The sequence below is a fragment of the Anoplolepis gracilipes genome, chromosome 5, assembly GCF_047496725.1.
Source record: "Anoplolepis gracilipes chromosome 5, ASM4749672v1, whole genome shotgun sequence".
In the NCBI taxonomy this organism is placed as follows: Eukaryota; Metazoa; Arthropoda; class Insecta; order Hymenoptera; family Formicidae; genus Anoplolepis; species Anoplolepis gracilipes.
In genome coordinates this window covers 7,856,217-7,878,074 of record NC_132974.1, presented here as the reverse complement: position 1 = coordinate 7,878,074, position 21,858 = coordinate 7,856,217, and the positions used below count along the sequence as shown (strand labels likewise).

Here is a 21,858-nt window from a genome sequence, read left to right as displayed (position 1 = left end):
TGCATGTAAACTACTTGCCGTGCGATCGGGAACTATTCCTGTTGGTATCGCTTGCTCTTGGCGTACAAAGGCTGCGTCCGTGTACCAACACTGTGGCTTGATCACTCTCCGTTTCCGTAGTAACATGTAGAAAGAATACGCACACGTCTACGAATGGTGATTTGCGTATGGGTGGGCGTTCCAAAGTCGTCTTACGGGCATCGCTCGTACAGCGGGATTCAGCCGAGGCCGCGTGATCGAAGAACGAGCCATGGTAATGTGAAACATGATTACTCGCGCAGAGATAATATGTGTAATAACAATCGCATTAGCTGACCAAGAGCCGGCCGTAGAGCTGCGGGGAATCCGGTCTCTTGGTGATGGAGTTTATGTCGATGTTCCTGTCTGGCTCGACAACGCGTCGAAGTATTTCACCGTAAACCACAGACTTCTGATTGAGTAATAGTAATTGTCTGCGGTAATGTAGGCACCGCCTTTTAATTGCTCCATTTTGTATAAATTTATTAAATCAACGCGTCATATGTATTTGTCACATAGTTTAATGAAATATTTAAAATGTATTTGATAAATATATGTTCAGTGGAAATAATAGAATGCATTTATTACTTGTGACATTATTCTATAGATTATAGAAGATTTTGCGAGACTGATAATCTAGGATTTTTTAGCCAACTAATTTTTTTTATAAAATTCCATAATTTCTTAAAAACAAATTTTTATTTTTCCCAGAATTATATAAAAGTATATTATATTATTTATCTTATTTTTTCTCTTTTATCTTTTTCTTCTTTTTCTCTCTCTCTCTCTCTCTCTCTCTCTCTCTCTCTCTCTCTCTCTCTCTCTCTCTCTCTCTCTCTCTCTTACGTACAAATACATAATAAAATATCAAAAGGATTATTTTATCACTACAACATAATAAATAATATAAATCTAGTACAATTACAGTAATTATAAAAGATTTACATAACATAATTGTAATATAATAAACTATTATAATATAATGAAAATAAATTGATCAATGACGTTAATTGTAATTTACTCTTTTTTTGTGAACTGGTTGTTTTAAGCGCTCTTCACGCATCATGTACAAAAATGTGAAAATTGACAAACAGTTCTCGTTTGCAGTACGTGATAATGACAACAAATAATCGTCACTATCTGTTCTCGAAATGGAGAGCTGTTATTCGGTGCGCTTGTCCCAGCCATACCAACAACTTTAATTGATGGGTCTCTCTAAAATGAATTCGATGAACATTAGCGAAAATTTGCATGCAAGCTATAATAAATAGCTATATTTTCTATCGAGGCTTAGTATATGTCATTGCGTTCTACCAAATAATTTTAATATCACACCATAAAAATGATTATGCATTATAAGTAATCTGATTTCTGTACGATTCATCGTTTAGAGCCGCAACCATTTGCCGAACGTAGTCTCGAAAAGCGTCCGCGAAATTGATATGAAAAATCGTCCATGCATCGTTGCGTTAATGGACTGAACTGACGTGCCAGAATATTTAATCCTATTTTGTTTTAGTCACGCCAGAGAACGCTTTTTATTTATTCTTCTCCTGTGTGTCTATTTGCTGAATTCATTTCACTTCGATTCGTGAAAATTAACCGAACGGTAAACGTTTTAAGTTCGCAACGATATTATTTTCTCGTTTCTATTCGATCGTTTTGTTAATTTTAACTTTTACCGAACGAGATAATGTGCGTAAACAGAACGACAAACTGCAAGAACATTTCTCTCGGTGTAAAACAAAATGAATTATCATCGTTTACCAGAAACAGTTTATCGAACGAGACTGCCGGTAATTTATTTGATATAATTTATTTGATATAATTATATGGCCAATAATTAAGGTGGCAGAAGACAAAGAACCCAAAGAACGTGAACGATAACGCGCTCTCCGCGTTTATTCTTTTTCGCTTATCGACGCCATTATTCGAGAATAGAATTTATTGAAAGTTATTCTATAAAATTGGGCTTTTGTTCTGCGAAGATCCATTCTCGTTAAAGTCAACTTTTTTATTTTACCTTTTTTTTCTCTCCACCAGGCTTTTTTTTTTTGCTCTCTGCTGCCGTATACTCCCGTTTCGCCCTCTTTATTCTCTCTCCTTCCTCGAACGCGCCAGTCGGCCACCACACCGATTCAATATCGATGCCAGATATTTCGCGCGACCGCTCGACACAATAATTCAGTTGAGCAGGTAATATTGGCGCGGTAATGGTCGAACCATTTGGCTGTGTCGTTATGCTGCATTGGCGCTTGCACGTTTACGGGGCCTCCGTTCCGCTTTCAGCCACCCCTGTACCACCCCTGTACGTCGCTCTTTTACTCTCCCCTGAGCCATGCTCTATGCTCATCCCTTCGCCCTCTCTCATCCTGCTCGTCCCTTCTCCTCGTCCATGCATTCACTGACCGGTATATACCGCCCAGCCATCCACGAACGGTCGACAGTCCGTTGAAACGGAATGTTATCATTGGCCTATGTGTCATTATCGTACTCCCCGCTGTTTGGCAATTACATAATTCTTACCAGCGCGGCCAACGTTACAACTACGCATACATGTTTCTTTATATTCCATGCGGATATTGTTCACCGATATGATCACCGTTTATTAAAGCGGCTACGTCATAGGTCCGAGTGCGCCGCAATCGAAAGAGTATCGTTGGTCGATCCAATGGTCCCATCGCGATCAAAAGTAACGATTGGAATTGCCTTTTCGATGTTTCGGTCGTTATCGAGAATGCTAGATTTTTTAGTCTTTTATTTGACGATAAAAATATGCATTTATATTACACATCGTACGCATCTCACTCTGATAAATTATAATGTTATAATCTTGTTGTGCTTTTTATGTAAAAGAATTATATTCATTATTTTTATACAATAGATTATAAAATTAAGACCCTCGTAGATAACGACGAGAAACAATGGATTTTAAAATTGTAATTGAAATTATAACGAAAATTCATTTTATTTTAGAAAACAAAGTTACAAATTTCTTTAGTATTTTTCCTTCCTTAAAAGAAGTTTATCGTTCTTTTTTGTATCTCGTTGACGAATAAAGATGTTTGCGCCTTCAACAATGCTGGTTTAAAAAAGAAGCAAGATCGACAGCCGCACAGCGGATAGCAACAGCTTCGAGATTTGCATAATTCGTTGAAGAAGGGAACGAAGTTTCGCGTGGAGCGTGCCTATGCGGGAACTTTAGGCGATCATAACTGGCAACTCATTTAATGCGACAGCGTGAGTTTGCGTCTTCGAAAATCATATTTGTTTTCCGAATTATGTTTTACAAGGATTCTAACGCTTTGTTTCATGGAACAGGTACAATAAACTTTAAAATGTTTAAAGTGTAATATCTTAAATTAAAATATATACGTGTTATGAATATATATTTATTTTATTAACAAAAAGTTTATTCTGTTAGAATAATAAAAATTGAATAATTTCTTCAATAGTGAAAAAAATTACGTACAACGACAATTTTTTACTATTTTATCTATAAAATAATATTTAACTCGTAATTTGTGATAAAGTGTGTATATGTAAGTTAATACTCCGTAAAACTTAATTAAATATTAAACTATTAATAATGACAGTTACGTATAATTAATTTACATAGTACAAATATAACATAAAAAGGTTTTATTTGTAATCTACTGTAAGCTGATGCTCTTTAGTTGGTAATAAAAAGTTGCTATTCCAGAATAGGATTAATATCCCATGGGAAATCAGTTGCTGCAGAAATAGTCTCTCGAAGATGTTCCGATCTCTAATAAAAGCTTAAAATACTAATTGTCACGAATTGTTCAGAGATGTTACTGAAATATTAATTGTATTATCCCAGCGCGGTATCAACTGAATAATCATTCGTTTTCGTTCAAGAAAAATAGTTTGCATTTAATAAGGCAAATATATGCATTTATTTCATAATGGGACGCATTACAGTGAGATTGCATTATTTAAAAAAAGAAAAATATGATGCAGAAATGTTTATAAATAAAATATAATTTCCAGAAGATTATTTAATTACTTAATGACATCGTATTACCGTATTAGAGAATAGATGTGTAAAAGGCATAGATAGATTAAGAGCAATTAATAGATTATTAGTGATAATGTACGGCTTGTATGTAGCGATTTAATGGTAATTAATAAACAGTGGCAGGTACAACGGGAGATATCGAAATTTATAGCTGGTAAAGCGATCTCATAATTAGTCTGTTAACTACTATATACCATCGCGAATAGTAGATGGCAGTTTACATTAAACCACGCGGGATTCTCGAAAGTCGGCAAGTTGAAATTGGCTGTCTGCGAAACCAATTTAATTTCGTAAGAGTTTGAACCAACCATTAGCATAATTGGCTGTGAGTGCGGCTATACGTCCGAATAAAGTTCGAATGGCGTTCTTACTTCCACCTCATAGACAATGTGAATGCTGATGAAAACCTACTTACTTTTAGTTGCAATGAACAAACACGCTCGTACGACAGAGACAGTTGCGACAGAGATAGTTGCGATTGGCGAGGAATGATCTTTTATCCAAGTATTTTGTTAGTGTCTTGTTGACGTACCGGATCATCGTTTGAATGGCTAAGCGTAGTGAGAAAATAATACGTCTGAGTCTCTCTTTTGCAATCACTGTTTGGTTATCCAAGTACTTCCTGATACGATTTTATCGCATTAAGTTAGAAGAGCACGCTGAATTCGACGAGACTATTTCCAGTCAAGGAACAAACGAAGAGGCCTTTCTGAGTAAGGCTTGCGTAGCTGCAATCGGTAGAATACTTGAGACTCACGAGTGCGGCGAGAAGTCGGACGGATTGGCTCTTGGAAGAATGACTGGAAGACGAAGGTAGATGTTCGAGCGAAAAGCGGACGAGAAGGATACGACGAAAGATATGCATAAGTGGTGGAGAAGAAAAATTAATCTAAGAGTTTATGAAGCTTGAAGCGAAAGGAGATGTAGAATCTTTCATATGTTTATATTGCCTGTGAATCTAATTAAACAAGGACACGCATAAGTAATGAAATGAAATAAAATGTCACAATTGCTATTTTATTTACGTGTTTGAAATATATTAATTTTTTCTTCGATATAATATTTTGTACATGTATTTGATATGTATCGTGTACACGTGTTTCTTTTTGATATCGGAGAATGATATCGCGTTACTAGCTTAGAGTAACACAAAAAATGCAAGAAAATAGTTCGATGCATCGAAGGTAATTGGTGAAATGTTGAACCAGCAAAGGATATTGAAAACAGAAAAGTGTTTTCATTGAGTTTACCCGACAGCGCAGGCCATTCGTTACGTTTTGACATTATCCAGCGTATCGCAGAAAGAAACTGAGTATTATTCTGTTAGTTTGTGCCATGCGAATGAAGGCTCTAACAACAGACTAGCTTTTGCTTTTGTTTTCAAAGCCATTTAGCCATTTTTTTTCCTTTGCTGTTATATGCATCAGATGTGTAACAATATCTATCTGATTTGAATACAACGTGCTACATTTATGTTATTTTAGTAGCAGTATCAATTTCAATTTTTGATATTGTGAGTATTCATTTTCTCACGTTATTATTTTTCTCATATTATTATTAAAACACTATTTATAAATATTTATTAAATTATGCTCATTATAATATATTGAATTATTTTTATATATAAATGTTACTACTAAAGATTTTGATATTTTATTAACAATTAATAAGTATATAATTGTATACTGTTATTATGTAATCTTTCTTTTTTTATTTTTTTACATTTGATGTATACAGATGTTACATCTTTTCATATAATTTAGTGAAAAAAAACATATCTATATATATATATATATATATATATATATATTTATTTATTTATTTATTTCTCGCGAGCAAAGTAATTTGAGTAGTTGCAACATTCCATAGTATATTATCCATAGCCTGTGAAAAAGTAAATGTGCGGTTTTCAAAAGATTCAAAGCAAATAGCAAAGTATATGATCATCTGTACATGTATGTCGTTGATCGTTTTGATTCACCGTCACGTACAATTTTTTTTTATCTGTTTTTCTTGGTTGCCTTTCATGTGCCAGATTTCGCTCTCATTTCTTGTTACATCTCCATTCGTTTTGCTTGTCGTCTTTTCTTGCCTGAATGCCGCGCTACAATCCTCACCTAACCCAAGCACAACCGTAGCTAAGACGAGCGAGGCAACTCTGTCATTCGAGGTAGTCGCACTACTCCGATTTCCTTGCCGATCCCGGCATCGACATTCCGATGGCAAAACCACCCCGCTATTTACTCCGCCGCCACTTTCCTTGATCGCTCGATGCACATTCCGATTTGGTTTACAACTTTCGATGCGACCGAACGAGAGACGAACTTTAAGTGGATTGCGCGCGTATATCAGCGTATAATGGTATATAGAGAAGTGGAGAAGAAGAGACACAAAATCGTAAGGAATTACGATGTATTTATTGGGCTATATCTTTGAAATGCGTACTGACAATGAGATGTACGACTAGAACCAAGCATTTAAAAGAGACATCGAAACATTTATAGACTATGAATTTAAGATCAAATGTGTTTAACGACTCGGACCATACTTTAGATCATTGTTAGTATAATTCAATTGTTACATTTTTGTAGGGAAGAATCTGAGTATGTTTTTACTAGGAACAGGGTGACTTGTAAAACGGCGGAAAGAAAACCTTGGCTGTGAAAGCATCTACTTTGAGAGAGAGCAAAAAGAGATATTTCGTCGAAATCGCATGAGGATTGGGAATGGACTGCCGCGAAGTAGCGAACAGTGGAATTGGCAGATCGATAACCCGAGGGTTAATGTTGGATAATTCGACCGGGACAGATTGTCCGGAATCCCGTGGGTCCGGCGCCGCCGGAAGATAATTTCGGAGAGACACTTCGATAGGATTGTCTCGACTTTTGACAAATGGCTTCAGGTGAACGTCTTATAGTCGGCGTTTCTCATTCACGATGACGCAGTGACTGATGATCTCGTGTGCACGTCACTTTTCTGCTGGTTTATTATTCGGTTGGAATAGAACGCGATTTCTAATTACTGACAATGAGACATCTTTCAGTTTTTAGCGCGTTTTACGTCGTTTATTAAATATTACTACGAATTCCTTTGTGGATTGTTCTTGGATTAATTGATATCGTTATAATTATTATTACTTAACACGTTTTATAATTTTTATCGTTTATCACTATTGATAAACGATTGCTGACAATTCTTAAATGTTAATGGATATTATTATAATATTTACGTTTTGCGAAAAATACTCTTTTATCAAATACAAAGTATGCACATTATACGACATCGATAGTAAACAAAACAATTTTCTATTTCACATCGATTCACCGTGAAAACGATGCGTAAAACTTTTAATCAGAATGCAACGTTAGCTTTACGACCGATCGACGCGTATGGATATAATCAGGCGTATAAATTTATAATTGATCAGTAAATGGATATGTCCGCGTGATCGTTACATATACCGACGTATGCGACATCACTCTGTGACATCTTTCCACGGCAGAATAAACACAACGTAATGTTCCGCAGCGACACAATGTCGCCACGGTGAAAAACGAATCTTCGGCGCTCCAGCCAGAGATTCGAGAACCGTCGTACGTATGTAGTACATCCGTGTTCTCGTACAATCCTATTCTCCATTTTTCTTCCTCACTCGCATCTGTATATAGATTGCCGACTGCCTTCTTCTCTCCGCTGGCGAATGTGTTGCCGGAAGTTCTGCCACCGTCGTCTCCCCGTCCGCACGTCACATACCAAAGAAAATCTTACGACCGAGGCGTTTGATATCTGCGACGCAACTCCGTTATCGCGCGACGACGACGAAGACGGCAACCCCTTGTCGAGAGGAAATATCCGGAAAATACCGGGAATCTATCGGAACTTTTATGCCACCAAACTAACGCTCTCTCGCTGCTTCTTCCGTTTCTACTTGCGAACGAGCGGCGAGCCTCGGGTCGATAACACTGGGCTATGCTTGTCACCCGATAGCTATATACCGTGCTTCCGGCCGCGTCGGCAGAATCGTAAACTAGAGGAGCATCGCGTGGCATTATCTCGATCCGGTTCATTAACATAGCCAACCGAACGGACTCGCCAAATCGTACCTGGGCAACTTACGCTCTCGTTTTATGCGCGATAAATTGCATCCTGGCGAAGCGCTTCGATTGGAGGGAGCCAGACGCTGGTAATCTCGGAGTTTGCCTTAAAACTCTAGCGGCGGTACGATTTCCAGATGAGAAAGTATATACCTATTCTTCTTTTTCGTTGCCGTCGCGCATCGCTGCGAAAGAGAAGCGATGTTACGCTAGATGGGCGAGACTATGTAAAATAGCGCGGAATAAAGTTTCCCATTGCTTTTAACATATACTTGACTGTGTGTACAACGGAATACGATTAAATAGATAGCCGATTGCTCCAACTCTGTGTACCTTGCATTCATTCTTCCCTTGCACACATACAATTTTCTATACTCCTTCAAATTCTCGATTTTACTTTTTACTGTGTCATGCTTGTGAAAATGATTCGTAAGGATATATTTTTTGAAATTTTCTTTATGTATCTAAAAAATATGGTATTTTAATGATCATAAAAAGATAAAAATTAATAAAAAGTGTTTAAATATTGTAGGTTCAAATATTAATAAAATAAATATTATCTTTGGAAAAAAAAAGAGAGAATCAAAGTTTTTATAATTCAATTTCTCATTTTTATGAAATTACTAATATAACACTAACACTTTCGTATATGTATTTACATGATAGTTGTGTTTTTCTCTATTTGAAAAAAAAATATTTTTTTGTAATAGTTTAGCTAAACATTGGCTATTAATATCCTCTTATTAAATATTCTTCTAATATTTTCCTCGCTACCACTTGACAAGATTCTCACGCTTATTGAATCGCGCATCGTAGAAGTGAACTAACGGAGACTGGAAACTAGTGATCTTGTACATTTACATGGTCTACTTTTCGCTCGTGCAGCACGATCCACCTTATATTCTCGCGTCGCGTTCCTCTTTACCCGCGCGAGTTCTCTTTTCTGATACAAACCATTTTGCGCTCGAAACTTTAACCGTCACGAAGAGATTTAATTTTCATTGGTCAGCAGAGTTTAGTGAATGCCTGCGGCCATTATGTTGTTCAAACTCTTGATCGTTGTTAACAGAATGTATAATCTATGGGCAGCTTAGTCATGTACATACATGTATGAAATATCGATTGTTAGTTATTGTTGCATTGCTATCATAAGCTAACTATGTACACGAATTTCAAATTTGAGGTATCTCATTTTGAAATTACTTGTTACGTTGCATGAAATATAATGTACAGTAATGTGACTACATTTCTTAGCTACATAAAAAAAATAAATTTTTTGAGAGTGTGTATGCGTGTTTTTATCCAAAGGGGGAAGAGGAGAATAATTAAATATAATACTCTAACAAACGTTTATTTCTTTTTTGATGTTTGTATTTATGATGTTTATATAATATATTAAATGTTGTAAAATCAATTGTTTATTTTATTTGAATACAACAATTGTCCTTAGTAATAAAAGAAAAGTTATATTAATATTTTCTTTTTATTTTGAGATTTTATATTATGAAATATATTATTTGAAAGAGATAAAATTTATTAGTCGCATATAAAATATGAGACAAATTATTTACCATGATTAAAAATACTTTCTAGTTAGTTTATCATAGTATTATAGTATTATAGTATTATAGTATTATAGAACACTATATATAGTGTTATTATCATCCATATGTGTGCGAATATTTACCAATTTATTTTCACCATATTTCTGCTGAAAAAATAATTATTAATTAATTTTATGTTTCCTGCAACAAAATATTGAATAGATAATTTTTTCGAATAATTTTAATATTGGATTTGTTGTACTGATTATTCTATGATCATTAACAATGTACTTGTTAAATATTCACTAAATTATTTGTAAGTATACACATGAAATTAATTCACCAAACAACAGATGGTTTTATTATCGTTAACGGTATTTCTCTGAGCGTCACAGACAGTAACTACTTTCTCATCGCAAATCTTTTCTCTGCCTGCGCGAGTCATCCCAAGGACTTTTCTTACGTAGAAATTTAGTGTCGGAATCCAACGTTGTATCTTATATCCTAGCGGAAAGTTATACATATTATGAAGGGTGAGAATCCATATAGGAAAGAAAACGACAATTTTCGTTATAAAATGAGTTTATTTTCTCTGTACCATATATGCTATGTACAACGTGTGTGTTACGGTACTGACATATACGACGTTTGGAGAAAGATACGTCTTGATAATGTAGAAAAAAAATGGAAATTAATTAGAAACACGCACGCATTACGTTTAACGTCAGCGAAGTGATTCGTTAAATTACATAGCAGTTTCAGTGCGTGGCTGGTGTGACGGGTGTATTATTAAAACGGTAGTTAGTATGCCGGTCGTGTATGGGATGGGAAAAAAAAATAGGCGTGATAGGGTACGAGTATTCTTGAAGGGCAATATACGTTAACGTAAAAAATAAATAAGCGATTAATGCTGGTGCGCGGATATAACATATAAGAACGCTCGCGATCGTCGGGTAAGTTCTGTACGTGACGTATGTGTTTACGAATGAAAATGGTTTAATTTAGCAAGAGAGGCGACGCGCACTCTCAACAGCAGTTAGGGTGAGGGGGGAGGGGGGAGGGCAGGCGAACGGATGGCAGGGAGGAAGGGAAAACGAAAGAATGGATGCAAGGGGATGAGGGATGGAAAGATGTATAGGACATAGAAAAAACAGAAATACACGCTTGTCATGGTACAGAACAGACTCGAGCTTCTTGAGCTTACGACGGAGCAGGCGCGCACCTCAGGCTCGAGGACAAGCACCGACATCTCTACAAACTCGTGGATACTCTTGGTAAAAAGTACGAGGTATAAACATAATCCTCATTAAGATGGACGATAGGAGCGGAGAGATGGAAGGGAGAACGGGGGAACGGGAGATGAACGGGAAGAAAGAGATGAAGAAGAAGACGAAAAAGAAGAGTAAGAAGAAGAAGAAGAAGCGAGTGGTACTTGTACGCAGAACGCAGAACGCAGAACGCAGAACGCAGAACGCAGAACGCAGAACGCAGACGACGACGCCGGCCGCGTTGAATTGCTCGCGGCTACCCGAGTCAGCCATTCGGGATTGCAGGCGCGTTGATATGATCGAGAGAAGTGATCGTCCTCGAGCCCAATATTATCTTTCCTTCGCAATTGCCTTCCGCGGTCTCGATCTCATAGCGCCAAGACCGCGGGCGCGTTAACTTAATCTTAATTATGTTATTATATTGATGAAACATGATTGCTCCTTTTACGTTCATCGCGTATACGCATTAAATGTAAGACAATTAATTAATTAATGATAGTCCTTATACTCTTTCGCGTACTCGGCAGTTTCCATTGAGTTGAATCAAACGTCAGAGCGACATAAGCGGGCATGGCGCGCATGCACACATACCGCGCGTACGTACAGTTCGATCAAGTCGATGAAAAGTGCTCACACATTCGTTATCGTGTTATACTCGAAACGCTTGTTGTCTACGAGGTGACGCGAGAAAATCTTGCACATCTTCGCCCATGAAGAGTAATGACTTAGGATCTATTCTAGCAAGTTCCCGCATTTTATACCAGAGACAGCTTGATCTCTTTCCGCATCTCGGCGTCTCTAGTCGGAGACCGCTTCTCGCAGGCGAGGCGAAGAATTGCCAGATTTTTCTTGCGTCACTCCATACGCTCATATATATGTTGTTGAAATTACATCGCTAAAGCGTTGCGCGGAGCGACCGCACGCGCACGTTTGCGCCTCGAGCGCAACGCATCAGCGCCAGTGCGCGCGTTCGCGCGCGCAACACCACGTTTCAAATTGCGTCCGTACGTAAATATCGTCGAACATGTATAAAATTGGCTCTACCCTCTCACCACAAGCAGGTTGGATATACTACCGCAGCGTTAGCGCAAAAATTCTTAAACGTAATCCATATAATTCAAGGGTTATCTTTCAAAAAAAAAAAAAAAGTAAAAATGACAAAAAGATAAAATCGCGTTATGCGTGTTCGCATTACTTACTGTACGCGTAGGCACCTTCGTTGGCATGTTTATCATTGTATCATGTATATGTATATGTGTATATAACTATATTTATATTTACTTGTATTTATACTTATATCAAGCAAGGGTCATACGTAGAAGCAGCAACGAAGCAGAAGGAAGTTATCGAGTAAGTCGCATTTGCAATGAGAGCGATATTCGAACATCACCGTACTCGTTACGTCCGTAATGCGAAAGTAATTAAACCGCGTTTCGCGGAAATACACCGGAAAACGCTGATCGCGCTTGTATTTTCTGCATTTCAATTATTGCCTCGCGTGCTTCGCGAAATCAATGGTGCTTGATTTAAGGATCGAAATTACATTTGGTTCGGTGTTGACGCTCCAGCGGTCTCGCGCAGTACCAAAGCCTAGAAATTATCCACGGCAATTAGATCCAATAATTAAAGCGTGGACCGGAATTCCGAATGGACAAAACAAACACGCAGTCTCTCTGTCATTGCACATCCTTTTTCGTTCAATTTTGACTATTGTCGTTGCGTTAGCGACCGCTAAACGCTAATAGTGAATTACACGTGCGGCAAACGTTGCACGTGGTTATTAGATACGAAATGTGTGTCAATGGATATTGTTTTGCTTGCGTCGAAGAGCTTTTTCTAAATTGATTCTATACGATTATTTCAGCATTTAACACTGTTCAAATTCTTATTAAGTAATATTATCGCACGTAAGATAAAATTTTATTACGAGCAAGCGTTCGTGATCATTGTTTACACACACAACGGTTTCGATGCGTATGAATAAAAGCAGAGTTCAAGGTACACGAATCTTTGCCATGCCACAAGTATAAGTAAACGTCAAACATCAGAACAATCCAAAGTTCGGTTAACTGTAATGCAAACACTTCAGAACGATTGGAAGCTTTCATTTCGTCTCTCTCATGCCCCGTGTTTGTCTTAACGAGTGTATTTTAATCCTCAAGTTTCTCAATTAATCCGATCTCTCTGAGCCCGCCTTTGTGTGCTTTGGTGAAATCGATAAGACGCCGCTGGCACAGTTATTCGATTTGTATTTCTTTATTCTATAATGTGTTACACGCACGGTGGATAATAATTTTTTACCTTTTTTGTTTCGCTTTATATATTTTAAAGCAAAATAAAATCGAAATCTGGATGTGTTAAAATTGATCAATTATTTCAATTTTTTTAATTATATAAAATTGTGTAGATTAAAATATAAATTGAGAATCTGTATCTCACATATTTACAAATTGTGAAATATTTTATATATCATTTAAAAATTGATATTTTTTTCAACTCGCTGCGAAAGTAATGCTAAATTGATAGATACATTTTATTTACGGTTTTATACAGAAAATGTACAATAATTGTTACGAACTGGATTTTTCTGTATTTGACATTATCGACATGGCATTGTCCTTTAGAATTTTCTCAAGATATCCGGCGAGATGGAACTGCGGACCAATAGAGCGCATTATTCTATTGCTTACACCAATACGTAACCAGTACCAACAAAGTTTTTTCAATCGTACCAAGCAAACAATTTTTGATAGCTTCTTTCAGTTCGAGTAAGCCAATCTAGATTGATAAGCTCATGTGTTGCGATGTAAATTAACCTGGCCGCCACGGGATGACTAAGGATAAGGGATGTGGCTAAGGTTAAGTCGGAAATCGAGGTTACGTGGCTTCTGGTATGGAGAGATGGCTATCCTTGATGTGATTCTGTCTCCTCCCTTCTCTCCTCTCTCTCTCTCCCTCTGTGTGTGTGTCTTCCCCCTTTACTCCGGAAGCTAGACTCAACCCCATCAAGTGTTACTCCCACAAGCATAGCTTAACCCCGAGACGCCACAAGAGGCAATTAACCTTCCACCAACCCCTTTGCGCGCGTACCTTCTACCCCTCTTTACCGAGCTCACTACCAGTTTTGATCCTACTACCGTTTCTCGTTCCGTCTCAATCCCTTCTCCCTCTTTCATCCCCGTACTTAACTCACCGGCTCGATCTCCTCGTCGCGCCGTACCGTTGATGTTCAACTCTACACATCTGCATAATCATGCCCAATTCCCAATGCTAATTAGAGGCCAGCATCGGTAGCCTACTTGACGTAGCGAATACACGTCGGTCTCCATCATCTATGATGGAGCCACATCGTGCTGAGAGATGTCTTGCATCGCGTCAGTTGATGAAAAACAAAAAAAAAAAAAAAAAAAAAAAAAGAGACGGTAAAAGCGCTTTGTGAGGACAAGGCGAAGTGAAGAGGAAAGAGCGGCGGGGAAAAGGATGGTACACGCGGGCGCAAGAAACCGACCAAACTCGCGCGCAAAATCGATTACTCTCTTCGCAGCTGAATTTTTGCGCCGTTACATTATCAACTACTTATCGACGGAAGAGGTGTGGCGAGATCGCCACTTTCATCACGGAACAAAGTAAGAAATCGATTTAGCCATGGCGCGAGGCGTGTGATTCTCGGTATGCCGTCCACGATCAGATACGGATTAAGTATCGACGCGATATTACTAGACGTTTCCTCTTTTCCTTTTTCTTCTTTTTCCTCTATCATGCCCATTCAATCTGCTTCTAAGAAACGTCCTCTTAGACAGCGTCGACTTTCGTTGAACCGGGGTACGCATACGCACGAAGGTCACTTAGACATTGAACGTCACGTTAATTAAAGGTTGCCGGTACAGATCGTAATTGCAGTCTTGCTCCTTCCACGAAATAACCGGTCGTTCTAAAGACAGAACGACGAGATTGATGATATATTCAGTACGATTCGTTACGTCGCGACCTTGGTTAGGAATATCGATCGGAAAACATTGATATTTGTGCCTTGATAAACGATAGATAGCAAGTAATCAAGCGCAATTGTGCTAATTATTCCGTTTGAAAATTCCATCGGCATTATTAGCACGTGTGCATATGTGAATATATAATTGCATTGCTCCGCCCGGAAAGATGAGCGTAGAAACAACTTCGATTAAGTGATATCACGAAATTGATCGGTTTTCTTATGCTGCCAGCTACGAGGAAATGAAGTTTGAATAGAAAAAGAACATGTGTATGTAATAGAGTACCTAATGCAGTGATGTGTGTGGATGCAAAAACATTCGTACAAATGGACAGCGATTATTTTCTGATCATTTCCGATCAGTCTCTCTACTTGAGGCGTTCAACAGATTCCATGATTTGCCCATCTAACCAAATCTAATTGGAATTAGTAGAACGCTTCTGCAAAGCTCCCACCCGACTACAAGATAAGCGTGGGTGGTAAAGGGCATACTAAAAGCTATTTATATTGGCTGCAATCTCGCAATACGGTACACTCGTACAAGTTTAATATATATATGATATGTATATATATATATATATTATAGCAAAGTAGAGCGTTTGTCCGAATTCCGGAAAAAGATTTAAAGTGAGAGCTGTAAAAGTGATTGTCTGCTGATCGCTTTCGAGAACCGTGACACGCGCGCAAATCTCCTCTGGACTCGAGTTTAAAAAGCTCACGTCCACGTGTGAAGAGTCAGCCCAGGATTCGTAATAGCGATTTTTACGCAGGAAGACGAGATTGACGATTGATACCGGATGGGAAGAAAAACCATTCAGAAGCGACGTCCGGAGTATCCGGCATCGTACAACTTACAAAGACTGTCGGTGCGCCCTGGCATGGAATGCATTCCAGGCACGGATACAGAGACCGAAAGCGCTTCCTGATGCTTCAGCATCTGTCGACGTCGCTGCCAGGTAAAGGTCCACGCTGCTATGATGGCAATCTGGGCGACAAGGAAGACCGTACCGGCAATGATGGCCTCGCCCAGGTTGATGCACATGCCCATCGTCGATGATATGTCCTCGCTTTCGATGAAAACGGTGTCCCTCGTCGCAGAGGCGTTCGATAACTTACCGTCACGCTCGAAGCCGAACTTGTCCGTGATCTGAATAGACTGCACCAAAAGGAGATCTTCGCGGCTCTGACCAGTAGTGGAACGACGGCGACGGCGTCTGCCGAAGGAGATCACCGAGCGTAATTCACCAGTCGTCTCTTCCTGATCGCACTGCACGGGCTCGCAGGTCGGCATACACGGAGTGACCAGAGCGCGGAATTGCACCACTTCCGAGCTCGGAAATTTGAAAGCATCAAAATGCGACAGTAGTATCTGTAATAGAAACACAAAAAGAAAAAAAGATGATAAAAAGCTGAAAAATTTACTCTACTCTAAATTAAAATTTACATAAATGAATAAGAAAGATCATTGAGATTACAAAATATTGTTGAAATCATAGGCTGCAATAGCAAAGCAAACAAAAATGTTTTATAATTTTATAAATATGAAAGATCAATCTAGAACTTTCCAATATAATAATATTATAAATGAATTTATTTATAAAAATTTCTTTAAGAGATCTTATATCTTAAATTTTTTTCACGAATGAAATTCAGCTGTTAGTAATATAATATGTAATTAGTTAAATGAACATTATAATTTTTACTTGTAATTTTTGGCACATAATGCAAATACATTTCACAGAAACAGGAGAATTCGATACGTGGAATGTAATAAAACAAACTTCTTCGTACTCCATCGGGGTCTCTTTCGATGGATTGCAAGTCACGTAACCAATTGTTTCACGCCGTTACCTGTCGTTCGGATAATACATAAACACCTGTGCCGAATGGCTGTTCGGAACATAACGATTTCGCCTTTCGAGAGGAAAGAGGAGAGTAGGGGGAGGCGCTTTTGCCGAGCTCGCATACCGTTAGCAAACTACAGTGCCGATATTATGAGATTTGCGGCGCGTCTCTTCGTCACTTCTTCTCTTTCGCCGCTCTTTATTATCTTGGTAGCTGCGTATACAATTTCCGCGGTTTTTTCATTGCGCGCAAGAAACAAATTAAAGTACCATCAAGCGCCTATGTTAACTGAGAGAGGTGTTTGCGTCGGATTCCGAAATGTCAGATTTTTTCTCAACTTTTTTTTTTTTTTCCTCACAAAGTTAGAAACTGCCCAACAATAACAAACGTAATCAACGTAACCGCGAAGCGCGAGTAACTTCTTTTTTTTCCCTTCTTTTTATTTCGCACACTCGTAATTCATACGCGACGTCGACTCAACTAAGCTATGTCGCATTAATTCTGAAATTCCGACATGGGCGGTCGTTCGCTCGCAGGATTCAGCGGGGATGCGGAATAATCTTATCCATATGTCGCTCCCATATAAATTTTCAACTGCATCCCAAAGTCGCGAACGACGTGATTTCACTCACGATGACGCGTCGTAAACACACGGGAGTGCAAGAAAGAAAAACCAACAAACTCTTTTACAAAAGAAAAATTATATATGCACAGAATGCGGATGTATCAGGAATATCGCGTAACTCGGCGGGCGTCGGCCGTCACATGCAATATGCGTAAGAGATAATTGCTTCAAACTGGTTTTTCGCGGCAGCTGCTTCGAATTTTTTTGCTCTTTATTAGGTAAGGCCATATAACGGCAATTACACGGGATTATGACATGAAAAACAGCCCAAGTACTCGCTTTTACGTGCGCCATTAGAGCACGCATATATCCGTCCTGGCAAATGGTGCGAGCAAGCGCATCGCTGCAATTCCTATTTTCTCGCGACAAGCAGACCTATCTGTTAAAGTTTTTTTTATTCGTTTACGTCTTATGGCAATTATATTGCGCGAAAATTTTTTTTTCTTTTTTTTTCGCCGCTTCTTGATACTGCGATAGCTGAAATTGATCTATGGATATTGTGTATGTGGTGGTAGAAGAAGTATATATTATCCGTAGAGTCTTCTATAAAACGAACATGTAATAATCACTTGTGTTTGCTCGTTAGAGTTGTCGTCGGCGAAATAAGCTCGTGATGATCGCTTCATCGCAAAACACCGGACGTAATATATTCAAAGCAGCCGTCGTTGCATATAAATAACGCGCATCATTGATTTCTCTCCATTCAGATCTTTTACAAGGTCGCGATGTCAAGCCCCCCCGTTGCGTCTCTCCCGATCCATTCTTCTCTTGAAATTGCGAAAGACTTGGGGTACGCAGGGTTAGCGCCACGCTCCTCCATGTACATACACGTCGAAAACTGGTTTCCACGGCGCATTACCAAGTTCATCGTATTTACACACCAAGCACGTATATTATCGGCGGGAAGTAAGACATTAAAATATGCTTCGTTCCACGTACAGCTTCATTTAGCCGTTTCTTTGCCTACGCTGCGCGTCTAGTGAAACGAGCGGAACTTTATTAACCCAACGTCATCCCGCGCAGAAAGAGTAGCGGAAGGTCCATTCTCCGCGGGGGAAAAGCGAGAGCGAGAGCGGTTGCATCCAAAGGGAAGAAGAAGAGCATAAAAGCAGATCGAAGGGAAGGGAGAAGGGAAGAGAAAAGCCCAGGGAAGCTTCTTCCGAGGGGGAAAAAGAGAGAAATACGTAGCTAGACGCCGGGAAAAGAAACACGGGTTGTATCCGCGGCATCTGGTACGCGCCGACGATAAGTCTCCTTCAGCGGGAACGACGTCGGTGATGGGAAAGGACGGATGAGAAAGAAAGGATGGGATGAGGTAGGAGGGAGGAGAAGGGCCGTCATAAATGTACCGCGGCAGATCACTCAGATCGTAAGGATCGCGCCCGCGCTTTTACGGCGCGGCTCAACTTGATCCTCCTGTCTGTTTTATAAGTCGGCCGCGGGCTCTTTTTCCTTCTCTCCCTTCTCTCCTTTCCGCCCCCCCCCCCCCTTCTCTCTTTCTTTAGCCTCCTCGTCCTTCCGGTTAGCCCTAACATACGTAGGTACGCGCTTCCGTACGAGTTTACGTACACAGATGTGTGGCGTGTGGCGGTTGAGAAATGTTTCCAATTTCATTCAAACCGGTTGTGAAATGGAAGAGAGCCTCGTAGCGCGGCCTGGTTACGTGACGGACATACCGAAAAGCCGAACTTTTGGCAAATTTTTGTTAGAGACGGGACGCAATGCTGCACGCCATGAAAATGCCGCTTCGCGCGCTCTCTCTGACAACGATCATTTCTCTCTCCATTCTCGATGTAGGATTAATAAAATCCAACGGCGATGTGTCACTGTTGTTTTTCGCGACGTGTTTATTGCAGGATATCTCACATTTATGCAGACAATTACTTTCCATTTGTATAGGAAGTGATATTAACGACAATCAGATTTCTATATAGGACACTATTTATATATATATATATATATGACACATACATATACGTGAGATATTTAATAGATATTTAATAAATATTTAAGAGAATACAAATTCAGAAAAAACTAGGTATATAATATAAAAATTGATGATTATTGTCTTACATTTACAAAAATAGCTTCATCTAATAAAAGCAAGACATTAGATTTTACATATTCTCACAACAATTTATCTTTATATATTTAACTTTCTAATGTGTGCATGACAGCTTTCAATGCATTAATTAATTTATGTGTTCTCCGAATAATTGCAATAATCACGATATTAATTCTAGGTAATTTATTATCGTAATAGTAATCGATACTTCATGAATATTTTTATCAACTTCGAACTAACGTAAATACTACCTAGTGTTCTTGGTAATAATTAATTATTAGTCATTTATTATTATAGCTGATGCCCGCGAGAAAGGAAGGTCTTTCAGCTTCCCAGATATTAAGAAAGACAAAGAATCAACAAGTAACTTCCTGCTATCGATACATCTCGGGGTCAAATGATGCCTCCTCGTTTACCAAGAATCAATGTTGCGAGCATTTATTACCAAATCTATAATGACGACATACTATCGCAAAGGGCCGAGATTATTGATAGCTGATAGCGCGGCGTATATCAAAGTTGTCCCAGGCGTTTTATCACTCATGTTGGTCGACAGGTAAATAGAGGTGCGTACGGAAAATATACTGCGCCAGCGATTACATGTTGATGCAATTTCTTCAAGTTACGTTACGCTTCTGCAGATTAAAATTTACAGACACGCCCACTTCTTTTCCTATTTGATTAAACGAGAAAGAGAAAGAGAGAGAGAGAAAGAAAGAGAGAGAGAGAGAGAGATAAAAATTGAATATAGCAAAAGACTTTTCTCACATTGTTGTCCGCTCGAAAAAATTCAGCCAGAGATAAGCAGCATCGAGATCTCTAGTTTCGTATCTGACGCTCGACAGGAAATGGGGTTAGCTCTCGTGATCAGTCGCGGTCAGGAAACGAGATCAAGCAACATGGTGTGCACGTTCGAAACCGGAAAAGGGCGCCGCACGACGCTTGATACAGGAACGGCCAGGTGATATATCTTGATGCTCGTGGCGTCTTACGTACATGTACCCCCGTATATAAATTTACTCTTTGTTTCTACCACGACTGTTATTACTTTCTAATAAAGCGATATTGCTCCGTATAGCGGGGCCGTGTTCGCGCGAGCAAATGATGTGGAACGACGAGTTAACGAGGCCGAGTGCCTCTTATTGCTCCACCTTCGCTCTCCAACGCTCGTTCCTACCTGCCACTATCGTAACGATCCGTTTGTTTTACTCGTCGACACACGCGAGGCATCATCCGCGCGCGGTCCACGGACGGCACCAGCTGGTCGAATGCTGCGCGCGTCCTCGAACACAATGTAGCTAAAGAAAAGCCTTCGTCCGCATTTCCGCGTTACTTGTATCGATGCAAAAGAAAATGTAATTGGAAAAGCCGAACTCTGCACGCAGAATGTAAGAACAAATACTCGAATTATCGGGTAACATTTTTACAGGTTTATTAAGGCGTTCCAGCGCACCGCGGAATCGTATTTTTCGCTTTGGTGCGCGCGCCCTTGACGTTACTACATCGTGCAAGTCATGGTGCAAAATGTACTCGTGGTATATGTGTAATTGGTCTATCGAGGTCATATACATGGCAATCGCCTACCTTTTAACCGCGTAAGAATTATTGTACTTCCGCTCTAATGCGTTTTTGCTCCAGCTCACCCACGATACTTCACGCGTCGCGAAAGAAAGGAGAGAGGATTAAACTATTTTTTCGCACGATCTAATGGGATCGCAAAGTCAATTCCCGTGTTACCTTATGCGGAAAACGCGGAAGTAATAATCACAGCTCTGCGAGCTCGGTCGTTTTGAACCGGTATGTTTCATTATTTAATGATCCATCTTCATATATTTGAATGAAAGAACGTCTGTTCTCAATCATGTATATACGCGTCATCTGCGAATGTTTTTCTTTTTCCCTTCCTTCTTTTTCCCCTTCTAAATTCACATTAGATGAAGATTCAGCGAGTATTTGCACGACAAGAATGTATTCAATTATTTAAACGTACTCGGTCGCGTAAAAATTATTTTTTGCAATGTCCATCGAGTAATTGATGAAAATCGAAATATCGAAGGATGATGATCGAACGAATCCCGCTCTTAAACTCCAACTCAGCACCGAGGGGTAATCTTACGCTCCCTATTATGGAACACGCGAAAGTAATGATCGTTGCCAGACCAATGTGCCCGCGTGCCAGGCATGTCACGGCACGTCATCGCCAAGACGGCGGCGCATCATCGACGCGACCTATTACAGGCCAGGCAAATTGCTTCTCATCATAAAATCCGTCCAAATGATTGATTAGCAAGTCAGATCGACCGGTTGACTTGTGCTCGCTTCCATCTTTCGCCTTTTTTCCACCCAACTACGCGTATTTCGAGAAGTAA

The 21,858-nt window shown here is 39.3% G+C and overlaps 2 protein-coding genes across 13 annotated transcripts in view; one reads left to right on the top strand and one right to left on the bottom strand.

Moving 5' to 3' along the window:
* LOC140666131 (autophagy-related protein 16-1-like) overlaps positions 1-21,858 on the top strand; it is a 277,683-nt gene that overhangs the window by 153,201 nt on the left and 102,624 nt on the right. The window lies entirely within an intron of this gene.
* Positions 9,974-21,858, bottom strand: part of Neo (ZP and PAN domain-containing protein neyo) — a 287,267-nt gene continuing 275,382 nt past the window's right edge. For all 9 annotated transcript variants that reach the window (XM_072892974.1, XM_072892978.1, XM_072892977.1 and 6 more), the window contains one exon: positions 9,974-16,323. In XM_072892974.1, coding sequence (XP_072749075.1) covers positions 15,769-16,323 — 555 coding nt within the window. In that variant the 3' untranslated portion in view covers positions 9,974-15,768. The remainder of the gene's footprint in view (positions 16,324-21,858) is intronic.